Source organism: Pseudorasbora parva, chromosome 3, assembly GCF_024679245.1.
Source record: "Pseudorasbora parva isolate DD20220531a chromosome 3, ASM2467924v1, whole genome shotgun sequence".
NCBI lineage: Eukaryota > Metazoa > Chordata > Actinopteri > Cypriniformes > Gobionidae > Pseudorasbora > Pseudorasbora parva.
Window position 1 is genome coordinate 1,208,331 of NC_090174.1, and position 13,489 is coordinate 1,221,819.

General features: G+C 38.6%; 1 protein-coding gene across 4 annotated transcripts; it reads right to left on the reverse strand.

Moving 5' to 3' along the window:
* Positions 1 to 5,678: 5,678 nt before the first annotated feature.
* plpp7 (phospholipid phosphatase 7 (inactive)) lies at positions 5,679 to 12,328 on the reverse strand. Of its 4 annotated transcripts, XM_067439870.1 has the most exons (4): positions 12,054 to 12,327; positions 11,304 to 11,339; positions 9,033 to 9,542; positions 5,679 to 8,392 (listed from the first exon to the last, which is right to left on the reverse strand). In XM_067439870.1, the coding sequence occupies exons 3-4, from the start codon at positions 9,506 to 9,508 to the stop codon at positions 7,924 to 7,926; spliced, it is 945 nt and encodes a 314-aa protein (XP_067295971.1). In that variant the 5' UTR covers positions 9,509 to 9,542; positions 11,304 to 11,339; positions 12,054 to 12,327; the 3' UTR covers positions 5,679 to 7,923. The 4 variants fall into 4 exon arrangements, with proteins under 4 accessions (XP_067295971.1, XP_067295972.1, XP_067295970.1 ...); XM_067439871.1 differs by lacking the exon at positions 11,304 to 11,339 and having other exon boundaries at positions 9,033 to 9,524; positions 12,054 to 12,328; XM_067439869.1 differs by lacking the exon at positions 11,304 to 11,339 and having other exon boundaries at positions 12,054 to 12,323.
* Between the last annotated feature and the right edge of the window lie 1,161 nt (positions 12,329 to 13,489).

Below are 13,489 nucleotides of genomic sequence, written 5' to 3' on the forward strand. Positions count from 1 at the left end.
GCCCATTTCTCCTGCTTCACACACATCAACTCTGAGGACTAAATGTTCACTTGCTGCCTAATATATCCCACCCACTAACAGGCGATGAAGAGATCATCAGTGTTATTCACTGGTCATAATGTTATGCCTGATCGGGGTATATATAATATGCATAGACCCACTTAATTTGTATATACACTCACCTAAAGGACTATTAGGAACACCATGACATGCATTATCCTGCTGGAAGTAGCCATCAGAGGATGGGGACATGGTGGTCATAAAGGGATGGACATGGTCAGAAACAATGCTCAGGTAGGCCGTGGCATTTAAACGATGCCCAATTGGCACTAAGGGGCCTAAAGTGTGCCAAGAAAACATCCCCCACACCATTACACCACCACCACCAGCCTGCACAGTGGTAACAAGGCATGATGGATCCATGTTCTCATTCTGTTTACGCCAAATTCTGACTCTACCATCTGAATGTCTCAACAGAAATCGAGACTCATCAGACCAGGCAACATTTCTTTGTGCAAATTGTCGCCTCTTTTTCCTATTTGTAGTAGAGATGAGTGGTCCCCGGTGGGGTCTTCTGCTGGTGTAGCCCATCCGCCTCAAGGTTGTGTGTGTTGTGGCTTCACAAATGCTTTGCTGCATACCTCGGTTGTAACGAGTGGTTATTTCAGTCAAAGTTGCTCTTCTATCAGCTTGAATCAGTCGGCCCATTCTCCTCTGACCTCGAGCATCAACAAGGCATTTTCTCCCACAGGACTGCTGCATACTGCATGTTCTTCCCTTTTCACACCATTCTTTGTAAACCCTAGAAATGGTTGTGTGTGTAAATCCCAGTAACTGAGCAGATTGTGAAATACTCAGACCGGCCCGTCTGGCACCAACAACCATGCCACGCTCAAAACGGCTTAAATCACCTTTCTTTCCCATTCTGACATTCAGTTTGGAGTTCAGGAGATTGTCTTGACCAGGACCACACCCCTAAATGCACTGAAGAACTGCCATGTGATTGGCTGATTAGATAATTACATTCTAATTGTTCCTAATAATCCTTTAGGTGAGGGTATTTTTTTTTCTTTTCTTTATAAAACAAGACTTAATATCCTTGGTAATTTTGCTTCCCAAGTAAATGTATCTTGAGGTTATGTGTTCATCAATACTAAGAATGAAACTCATGTGCGATGAACTGTTAACAATAAACCTTCACTCACTCACGACTCTCTGGAAGTGTTTGATTAGAAATCGGCCGTCTTTTCTCACGGCCAATCATCTGAGCTGTAAATGTCATGTGACTGGCTCACTCTGGAGCCATCTTGTATTGATTTTTGTTTTGTTTTTTGCGCAGATGAACGCCAAACCTCGCAGTTTCAGGGGCAAACCGCAGGGGCTGAGAAGCTCCACCCACTGGGGCCGGTCACATGTGACTGATGACGTCCAATCAGAATACGGCTGGTCTCCGGCGCGCACGCGACGCAATAGTGACGCGGCGTCTGAGATGTCGTGTGCGTGGTAAACGCCGTCACAGTTTGAGTGTCATTATTACTCATAATAAAAACAACGTTGCAAACTATAATCTGAGGATGTTTTTTTATATCATATAATATATTATAAGTATACTTACACAATTATCAAGAAATCAGCCGAAACAAATTATATTCTGTATTGTTACAGTGTAATTATTGTTCTGTTTATTCAAAATAAGAATTGTTTTAATACTATTTTTTTGCAGTAATGAATTCCATGTGTATTTTAATAGTTGGATCACGAAAGCTTAGTAAACACGGCACAGAAAATTACGTTTACATCATAAAACCATAAATCATAACTAGATGAGTAAAGTTCATAGACAGACTTTAAGTAGTTTTATAAGCTTGAGGTGGTTGCTAAGTTGTTGCTAAGCAGTTGCTATGGTACTCCGAGTGGTTGCTAAAGTAATCTGGGTGGTTTCTTGGGTGTTGCTATGTTATTCTGGGTGGTTGCTAGAGCGTTGTTATGCAGTTGCTAACGTACTTAGGGTGGTTGCTAGGGTATTCTAAGTGGTTGCTAGGGTGTTACGCTATGGTTGCTAGGGTACGTATATAATATAAAATCATGTTAAGTTAATCGTTTCAATAGTCCACTTATTTTCAGATCATGAAAGTTTGAAGTAGTTAAAGATGTTTGACGTTTGAAGGTTTTCAGTTTGAAATAGTTTTGTTTAGTTTTAAAAACTTGGGGTGGTTACTAAGTTGTTGCTATGCAGTTGCTTGCTAGGGTATTCTGAGTGGTTGTTAGGGTGTTGCTATGCAGTTGCTTGCTAGGGTATTCTGAGTGGTTGTTAGGGTGTTGCTATGCAGTTGCTTGCTAGGGTATTCTGAGTGGTTGTTAGGGTGTTGCTATGCAGTTGCTAAAGAAGGGGTTGCACCGACTAGTCGACTTTAATGCTCTGTCGTGACGCTTTAAGCTTGACGTCGACTAGTCGCTGCCTATAGAGGGCGCAACAGGATAAACTATTACCTGACACAGGCTCTGTTTACCACAGTTAATATGACAGATTAATGCATACTCCGAGAGCTCTCCACAAGACATGTTTGATTATACCATCTGATGCTCAACATTGATCGGGAGAATGCAGGCTTATTGTACACGCAAGTTAATCATCGCGCTAAACTAATGCACACACACACACAGCCGATCGCACATCACGCGGAGATGTCAAACAAAACCCTGCATTCAGTAGTGCAGAAATCTATCAACACTGTTCTGTGATCTATCAGTAAAATAGCTTAGAAACTGAAAAGTTCTAGCACAGGGGTTTTCAAATCATTCCTGGAGCCTCCCCAGCACTGCACATTTTGGATGTCTCCCTTATTAGTGTCTTATTTAATACAGCTGTATTAACTCATCAGCTGATTAGTTTAGTACTCCATGAGCTGAGCTGGGTGTGTCCAATAAGGGAGATATCCAAAATGTGCAGTGCTGGGGAGGCTCCAGGAATGGTTTTGAAAACCCCTGTTCTAGCATATTTCTTGATAACTAAACTCACAGCTTCACTATTAGTATAGTAGAGAGACGCTGCAGGTCGAATTAATTAACACACACACACACACTCACTAATGCATTCATGTAATCTTTATTGTGCTGCTTTATCTGTATCTTATTCAGAACGAGCAGAAATCTGTGAGAAATATAACTAAACTGCTATTCTCTGTTGTGTTAGTTGGAGTGAAACACTAGAGGGCAGAAGATCTGTGAGTTTAATAATGAGGACCTGAGATCCTGAAAGAGGCTCTAGTGAAGGGTCTTCTTCTTCTTCTCCTCCTCTTCTTATCATGAGCATCTGGAGTCTGGACGGCTGTGAGCGAGATAATAAAGCTGTCAGAAACACCAGACCGTGCTTCACAAACAGATGCTCTTCACACAGAGCACCGGAAGCAGACGCACAGATGAATATGACCTGCTCGCTACTCTATTAAACTCATCTCGCCTGTATGGAAGCTTATGGGTAGCAAAGTGCTCTTAAAGTGACGTGATTATTTCATTATGCTTTCTCTTACAGTATTATCTGCAATGATACACTACAAGCACACATTTAATAGAGTTAGGTGCCCTTTCTTCAGAGGGTTTTATTTGTATGTTTTAAACCTCGGCCTCTTTTACATTCAGTTTGACTGACGGAAACCATCAGACTTACACAACCATTCAGGTTTTACACTCCATAATCTCGTGCTTTTGCACAGTTCGTCTTTGTTCTGTCATACACACACAACTTTACTAGTGTTTAACCTCTGAGAGGAAGTGGTTGTGAATGACGGAGGTGTGTGTGTGTGTGTGTTCCTTGTTTGGCAATACCTGTGAGGGATTAAATGTCCTCACTTATACAGTAAAATATGAAAACAACTCACTAGTTTGACATTGGACTGGTCCTCACTAGTTATAAAAAGGCAAAACGTGTGTGTGTGTGTGTGTGTGTGTCGCTGATACACTTATCTATCAGAGACCAGAGAGGAACAGAAATACCGTCTCTATCATCATCACAGCAGGACAGAGGCTTGAGTACATGAAGCATAATTCTGGAACCAAAAACACAAATACATATTATTATAATATAGTAATATATGTAAATATATTTATTTTATATGTGTTTATTAATTGTTTTATATATATATATTATTTAATTACATTAAATCATTTATTACACAATTTAATCATTTATTATTTAATAATTTTGTATGTTTTAGTGAATACATTTTGTATTTATATGTCAATCTTATTTATCCTAATATATTTATAAATAACCAATAACTCATATTTTTTATTTTAAGGTAATTTATTTAATACTTACTACATTAATGCACTGTTAAATGTATTATTTGTTTGTCTATTTAATTTTTTGTTTTTATATTATTTATTTATTAATTATATATATATTAATGTTTAGATGTTATTTACAAGTAAATAGTTTTTTTCTTAAACATTAATCAATGTTGTATTTATATAAATCTAATTAATAGATTAATAAGTAACTTTTATGTTTTTATTAATATTTTTTATTCATTTAATTATTTTAATATTTGAATGTTATTAATTTATAAAATAAAATAAATCATATTAACCTTATTTAATTTGACTATCTTTAATATATATATATGTATGCTGTATACACACTATATTACCAAAAGTATTGTGCCGCCCCTCCAGATCCCTGAGTTCAGGTGTTCAGTCTCTTCATGTCCACAGGTGTATAACTCCAGCTCTCGGCCTGCAGACGCTTCTACACACATTAGTGAAAGAATGGGTCGCTCTCAGGAGCTCAGTGAACTCAAGCGTGGGGCCGTGATAGGCTGACACCTGTGCAATAAGTCCATTCCTGACATTTCCTCACTACTAAATATTCCACGCTCAACTGTTAGTGGGATTAGAACAAAGAGGAAGCCATTGGGAACAACAGCAACTCAGCCACGAAGTGTTCAATCCCAGAGCGGGGTCAGCGCATGCTGAGGGTCACAGTGTGCAGAAGTCTCCAACTTTCTGCAGAGTCAACAGCTCCAGACCTCCAGACTCCTGTGGCCTTCAGATGAGCTCAAGAACAGCGGAGAGAGCTTCATGGAATGGGTTTTTGCCACGTGTAAAGTTTGGCGGAGGGGGGATTATGGGGTGGGGTTGTTTTTCTTAGTTCCAGTGAAAGGAACTCTTAATGCTTCACCAAGACATTTTGGACAATTTCATGCTCCCAACTTTGTGGGATCAGTTTGTGGACGGCCCCTTCCTGTCCCAGCATGACTGCGCTCCAGTGCACAAAGTGTCGCTCCATAAAGACATGGATGAGGAGTTTGGTGTGGAGGAACTGGACTGGCCTGCACAGAGTCCTGAGCTCAACCCGATAGAACAGCTTTGGGATGAATTAGAGCGGAGACTGAGAGCCAGGCCTTCTCGTCCAACATCAGTGCCTGACCTCACAAATGAGCTTCTAGAAGAATGGGCAAAAATCCCCATAAACACACTCCTAAACCTTGAGGAAAGCCTTCCCAGAAGAGCTGGAGCTGCTAGAGAGGGTGGGCCGACTCCATATTAAACCCCACGGATTAACAATGGGAAGCTCATGTGTGTGTAAAGGCAGGTGTCCCAACACTTTGGCAGGACAGTGTATATCTATATATAGTCTAACACCACGAAGAGAAAAGAGTCATACGTGAATCTGAGAATGATGTTCACACATCAGAACAAAGAGTGGCTCGTTTATTTACAGTTACAGTAGAAATATGTACAGTACAGAGTCATTTTCTGACCAATACAAAGGCATCGGATCCTTTAACATTGCATGTCATTACAGTACTGGATTGGGAAAATGATTCAAAACATTCATGCACACAAAGAAAACCAGACAGGAAGAAAAACGCCTGGCTAAGAGTCATCGGCACGCTCACATCACATTAAATGCAGGAGTTATTCAATTACAAAAGACTTCAGAAGCTGTTCTTCTTTTGTGTCACAGAGTGAGACGACCGAAACTCAAGCCAGAGAAAATGTCAAAAACACTTTAACTTCCTCTCCGAGACGTCTCCGGAACCAAATCCAGAAGTGAAAATGGTGAAATTTCACAATGTGAAAATGCAGTGTTGGGGAAAGTTACTTTAAAAAAGTAATGCATTACAATAATAATAGATTTCATTTATAACGCATCTTTCATTCCCAAGAATCTCAAAGTGGAAAAGGGAAAAATAACAAAAATCAATAAAAAGTAAAATATTGATTAATACAAACAGTCAACACATTAAAGCCTTTCTGAACAGAAACATCTTCAGTTCTGCTTTAAACTGGTCCAGGCAATACTGCGGTACTCCCTTATAATCGTGCTACCTAGTTACTTATTAAGAAAAGTAATGCGTTACATTTCTTTTGCGGTACTTTTTTTCACCTGGGCTGGGCTTGTTTTTTTAAATAACAAAAAAGTTCTGTTTTTGAGCAAATGTAAAGACCCTTTCACACCAAAAGTAGATAATAATATCGTCAGGTGACGCTTACTTCACCAATAAAAACACAATCTAAAGTATTTTATCATATGGATCAACTGGATCATTAAAGGTCAGCAGCAAGTACATCAGTCAATAAAGGGAGATTGAATGCATACAGATATTTGATTTATTTAACATATTTAATTATTTGAGGTTTGCATAGTATTCTGATTTTGCATTTCATTGATTTTATTAATTTTGAGGCGTACTTAATTGTGTTTATTTTTGTGCAAATGAGATTAGTAAATGCACGTTTACTAATAACATACAAACTCACGTTTACGCACGACGACGCCACACTTACGGTTTATCTCAGCTTTGGAGACAGGAGACGCGTCAGTCAATAAATGGGAAAATGAAGTAATTCAGATATTTTGTTGTAAATTTTAAAGGAACACTCCAGCGTTTTTAGAAATGGGGCTTATTCAACATCTTTCCTACATTTAGATATGTGGGCAAAGGCATTTTTGTGCATGCGTTGTTTTAGTTTGGCAGGGTTAGCAGTTTAAAGAGGCCAACACACACACACACACGTTTGTTTTTGTGAAATGTGGGGACATCCCATAGGCGCTAGCTTAGCTTAGCATAATGAATGGAATCCTATGTTGCCAGCTAGCATGTCCCGAGTAAAAGCGACCCAAAAAAACTAAACAAAAACCCCACCTAATGACTTGTTGTGGCCTGCGTATTCACGAGTACAAATAGCGATGCAGATTAAGACTGGGCGATTTATTAGATATTGACTTGGGACTATATTATGGGGAAGCAGATATATCATTCATTATGCTAAGCTAAGCTAGCAGCGGCCCTGCCAAACTAAAACAACGCATGGACTGAGACAAAAATGCATTTGCCCACATATCTAAATGTAGGAGAGATGTTGAATAAGCCCTATAAAAACGGCGGAATGTTCCTTTAAAAGTAATGAATTACTTTACTAGTTACTCGAAAAAGTAATCTGATTACATAACTCGAGTTACTTGTAATCAGTGATCCCAGTAACTTAGTAACGCGTTCCTCTAATCTGATGAGTTTTTTCCATTAGCGAGTAATCTAACGCGTTACTATTTCCAAACCACGAATCAGATTAAAGTAACTGATCCAAGTGGCTAATTTAGTCATTTTCCTTAGTACACAATTTAAATATATATTTCTGCTTTCTTCTGGTGTCTCGGGGAGAGTATTTTTTCAGGAAATATTTTTTAATTTCAATTTAAAATCTCAGGAGATACATTGTTGACATAACTGTTAAAAATGCACATCCAGTAAAGTGAGTGTTGGCAAACGGTCGTCATTTATGAGTTGAGGCGGCGGCGGTGTTGTCGGAAACTGCTGAACTAATAAAGTAACGTGTAATCTTTCTTAGTTACTTTTAAAATCAAGTAATCTGTAAAGTAACTAAATTACTTTTTAAAGGAGTAATCAGATTACTTTTTCAAAGTAACTGTGGCAACACTGATTGTAATGAGTTACGCCCAACACTGGACATGAGTGTAAAGGCTTCGTGCTCGTTAGTCCTCATTAGTGTGTCCAGCTGAAGGTCCAAATGGAGAGGAGCGTCTGACAGGAGCTGGAGGAAAGCCACACCGTCTCCATCAGAGCGAAGTGAAGGAAGCCCAGGCCGAAGCCACAGGCCATGTCGGTCAGATGGTGCTGACCCAGCAGCACTCGGGACAGGCTGACCAGCACCGCCCACAGCACCAGCAGGACCCGCAGCGGCACGGCCAGCACCAGATGGGCCAGCAGGAAGCGGGACACCATGGCCGCCCGGCTGGCGTGAGCCGCGGGGAACGAGTACGAGTCCAGCGCCGCGCGGTCCAGGAGACCCGGACTCAAGTCCCACGGGCCTCGGCGCCGCACCAGATTCTGAACGCCAGCCACGGTCAGGACGTCCAGAATCAGCGCTGAAACACAAGCCAAAGAGGGAGCAGAAAACACAACAGAATTACTAAAACATGAAGTGTTGGAAACAGTTCTGCTGCTGCTGAAATTAATGAACTATTTAGACATAAGTTTAAATTATAAAGAGGCCACTAAGTGAGCTGGTCGATAGGAATTAAGTTTGTGAAATCTAATTACATGGACTTTTATTTTTATTTATTTATTTTCTCTGTCGCGTTCAGTGTTTTCTTCCGGAAACAACGGATCATATGAGACTCAGTCACGGTTCATCTCTTAGCACAGCGCTCGTCGCTCGACTCTTCGAGACTGTTCTCCAAGATGGCTGCCGTCTGTGATCGCGTAATGTTCTGTCTTTATAAAGTATCTTCTTATTAAACTGTTTGTCCTCTTATAAAGTTCTCAGTGCTGCGGTTAGCATGTAGGGACCCTCATTATGCTGCCGTGTTAGTGTGAGGCTATGTTGAGCTGTTAGTGGTATTAACTAGCGGTTTAATTTGACTTACCCTGTGCCCCATAGACAAGCGTTATAAGCTAATCTGTGTTTAGAGATAAAACTCTTTACATTCGATTTCATGAAAACGCATCCCAGAGAACGATCTACTCGCTGACCATCTGTTAATCACCCCGAGGGGCATTTCTCACCGGAGCTGGCCTTTAAAGCTAAGGCTATTTTCCGACAGGTGTGTGTACAGCAGTCCCCCCTCACCGATCAGCAGGTTGACCAGGAGCTCCTGTCCCGCCGGCGTATCGCTCCGACTCAGACACAGCAGAGTCCCGCAGATCCAGCTGAGCCCGTGGCCCGTCAGAGCCAGCAGAGAGACGGCCGAGCGGACGCTTCCCCAAGAGGACGAGCTGTGGACACACACACTCAGACGTTTGGACAGGCAGATGTCGATGGCCAAAAGCGAGTTGATGGCGATGCCTCTGAAGGACGGGTTGAGCAGCATGCAGTCTTCATCCGGCGGGTCCGCGGGGTTCTCGCTCGCAGGGTTCTGCTGGCTCTTAGCTCTTCTCCACGCTCTGCTGTTGCTCCGCGCCGGCACATTTAGGGACAGAAACTCGGGCCGGCCCAATACGCTGCCGCTGCGATCTTTGGCTCTGGAGCGACTCAAAGGCATCGCGGTTCTGACGGACCTTCAGATTCAAAGCAGGCTGTGAAAACAGTGTCAGATAGATTTAAAGCAGTAGTCCCCAACCTGTTCTAGCCAAAGATCCCTGACCTCCGCCTTGATGAAAGCCAAGATCTACCTATAGATTTTTCTTTGTTTAAGCAATTTTATTTGTTGTTTATTTGCTCTATAAAAGGCCTTAAAAATAGCCTTTTGAAATGAGAGGCAACCAATGCATTTTAATCACGAGCTAAACAAACATACACACATGTATCATCAATCAATCAGCTTTATTTATATCACTTGTTTCATTGTGTGTTTAAATGATTCAATGATTCACACATAAAGACTTCACTTGTTTCATTACTGGATGAATCAGTGTTTGAATGATTCAATGATTCACTCATAAAGACTCCACTTGTTTCATTACTGGATGAATCAGTGTTTGAATGATTCAATGATTCACTCATAAAGACTCCACTTGTTTCATTACTGGATGAATCAGTGTTTGAATGATTCAATGATTCACTCATAAAGACTTCACTTGTTTCATTACTGGATGAATCAGTTTTTTTAATTAAATGGTTGAGTGAATGATTCAATGATTCACTCATAAAGACTTGTTTCATTACTGGATGAATCAGGGGTTTGAATAAATGATTGAGTGAATGGTTCAATGATTCACTCATAAAGACTTAACTTGTTTCATTACTGGATGAATCAGAGTTTGAATGATTCAATGATTCACTCATAAAGACTTCACTTGTTTCATTACTGGATGAATCAGTGTTTGAATGATTCAATGATTCACTCATAAAGACTTCACTTGTTTCATTAATGGATAAATCAGTGTTTGAATGATTCAATGATTCACTCATAAAGACTTCACTTGTTTCATTATTGGATGAATCAGTGTTTGAATGATTCAATGACTCACTCATAAAGACTTCACTTGTTTCATTATTGGATGAATCAGTGTTTGAATGATTCAATGATTCACTCATAAAGACTTCACTTGTTTCATTATTGGATGAATCAGTGTTTGAATGATTCAATGATACACTCATAAAGACTTCACTTGTTTCATTACTGGATGAATCAGTGTTTGAATGATTCAATGATTCACTCATAAAGACTTCACTTGTTTCATTAATGGATGAATCAGTGTTTGAATGATTCAATGATTCACTCATAAAGACTTCACTTGTTTCATTATTGGATGAATCAGTGTTTGAATGATTCAATGATTCACTCATAAAGACTTCACTTGTTTCATTATTGGATGAATCAGTGTTTGAATGATTCAATGATTCACTCATAAAGACTTCACTTGTTTCATTACTGGATGAATCAGTGTTTGAATGATTCAATGATTCACTCATAAAGACTTTACTTGTTTCATTAATGGATAAATCAGTGTTTGAATGATTCAATGATTCACTCATAAAGACTTCACTTGTTTCATTATTGGATGAATCAGTGTTTGAATGATTCAATGACTCACTCATAAAGACTTCACTTGTTTCATTATTGGATGAATCAGTGTTTGAATGATTCAATGACTCACTCATAAAGACTTCACTTGTTTCATTAATGGATAAATCAGTGTTTTGAATTAAATGGTTGTGTGAATGATTCAATGATTCACTCATAAAGACTTAACTTGTTTCATTCCTGAATGAATCAGTGTTTGAATGAAATGGTTGAGTGAATGAGTCAATGATTCACTCAAAAAGAGTTGTTTCATTCATGGATGAATCAGTGGTTTAAATGAAATGATTGAGTGAATGATTCAATGACTCACTCATAACGACGCCAACTACTGGTGTAACAATGAAACCTGCAGAAAGAGTAAATGAAAATGACAAAATATTGCAATGTTTTATTTCATAACTCCGACGTTTTAATCTTATAATGATGAATTAATGTTATAATTTCGACTTTAAAAACCGAAACGCATTTCAAAAACTATCTTCACTATCATTCCACACATTGTTTTTGTTTCTGGGACTTAAAACAAAACAAAACAAAAAGCTTTTTATAAAGAATATCGGAGTGTTTTACAAGAAAATAGCATTTTCAGGGCTACTAAAAATATCCCTTGTTGTTTCTTGTCTTGTAGCCTAATTATTTGTGAAAGTTGCGATTGAAAATTAAAATAGTTTGATAAATCCAACAGAATTGTTTTTCAGAGTATGCTAGTTATAAACACTGTACCCTGACCAAAAAACTTTCAGCATTTTTAGCATTTTAAACACTTACTTTTTGTATCGTTTTTACAAATAAGGAATTTGTCAGCTGTAGCTCTCTTCTGTGGGGAAAAACTGTCCCCAAAATATGGTGAAGTAGGACCACAAACACAATCTCAATGGAGAATGTGATGTTTATGGCTGAACTTTGATGTCAATATGGTGAATATGTCAGAGAAAAAAAGGAGCGTCCTTTATTAATAATAGAAAAAAAACAATAAACAATACAAGCAGCCATCTCGTTTTGTTTTAATAAGATGCTGGTTCAGTCCTAAACCACATGTAAACCACATCAGCTGGCCTACCTCAGCTCAGATCGGGTCTATAATCCTTCGTACCGTCGCATCAAACGTCGTAAAACTCCGTGGTTTTGAAAACTATCGTTTATATAACATATCAGTAAATCTGTAAGCACTGCTCTAGCATCCATCACGGTCTGCAGAATCACAATACTACTATGGGGAAGGTTTTACTTTTAAATATTAATTAGGTACACTCACAAGCCATGCTGATTGGCTGCAAGGCTCACAGCTGACAAATGAAGCTTCGGCTCATGATCATATGTCACATGATTGAATACATATTCATGAGCTCTGTTCTTTTGTCTTCACATGGCGTTCTCCAAGGTGCTTAAAAGAAGCATTTTACACGTTTGATGCCTGAATATATAAATAGACCATATTTAGTTAGTTTTTAACTTTTTAAAATCTTATTGAAAATCAAAAGTTGTATAAACCTGCTAAGGAACTTAAGGATTTAAAAAAAAAAAAAAAAAAATGTTGTCATGAAGTAGAAAAATAATTATCTTTCTTTTTTCTGAAACTGTGGTCAGAGACTGCATTTAATTCATAATAAAGTCAAAGAAACTCACTTTAAAGTAATAAATACATATTATCTATGTAAGGACTTTTAAATAAAAGGCTTTTCGCCATTATGTTGTTTCTGGAAAGAGGAGTCAGAAATCTTACATTTAATTTTCAGATGTACTTACATACATTTATTTTCATCCCGTTTCATTATTTATTTTCACTGTTTTTCGCAATAACTGAAACAATGGTCTTGTTTATGGAATATGATTGGTTATTCCTGGGATTCGGTGCCTTTTGTGTCCCCCGTAAAGATCATGATCCTACTGCTATAAAAGACGTTGAACAATATCAGTTTTAAAGCCGATCTTAATTAACACAATTTGAACTCTAGATATATTAGAGTTGATTCAAAATATATAATTTGAGACATTTTACAGCATTATGAATCTCAATATATTAGCATTTCTCCTATTTCCCCGGGCTTGCGTATCCAAATTTAATGACAAATACAACACTTACTGTATGTGATTATTTCCTAAATTTTTACATGGTATATCAGAAATGATTACCTTTATATGTAACAGAGGCCAGCTAGTAGTAGTTGCTGTGCGAGTAAACCTCACTCCTTTTTTTCACCAATTTTTAAATAGTTATAATAAATTAGTTATCGTCCCCTCTTATTTTTGACTACTTAAGTGGAAAAATTAAATGACATTTACTTTACCACTCTATTACTTTGCCCATTCTGTTATTGCTTTGTCCACCCTGTTATTAGTGTGTCCACCCTGTTATTAGTTTGTCCACCCTGTTATTAGTGTGTCCACCCTGTTATTAGTGTGTCCACTCTGTTATTAGTTTGTCCACCGTGGTTATTAGTGTGTCCACCCTGTTATTAGTGTGTCCACTCTGTTATTACTTTGTCCACCCTGTTA

What these genes read in the sequence shown, in the direction of transcription:
- plpp7 (XM_067439871.1), bottom strand. Translation starts at nt 9,508, where the DNA reads ATGCCTTTGAGTCGCTCCAGAGCCAAAGATCGCAGCGGCAGCGTATTG. An exon ending in AGCTTTAAAGGCCAGCTCCG is followed by an intron (nt 8,393 to 9,032) that starts GTGAGAAATGCC and finishes CTTGTGTTTCAG; the next exon opens with CGCTGATTCTGGACGTCCTG.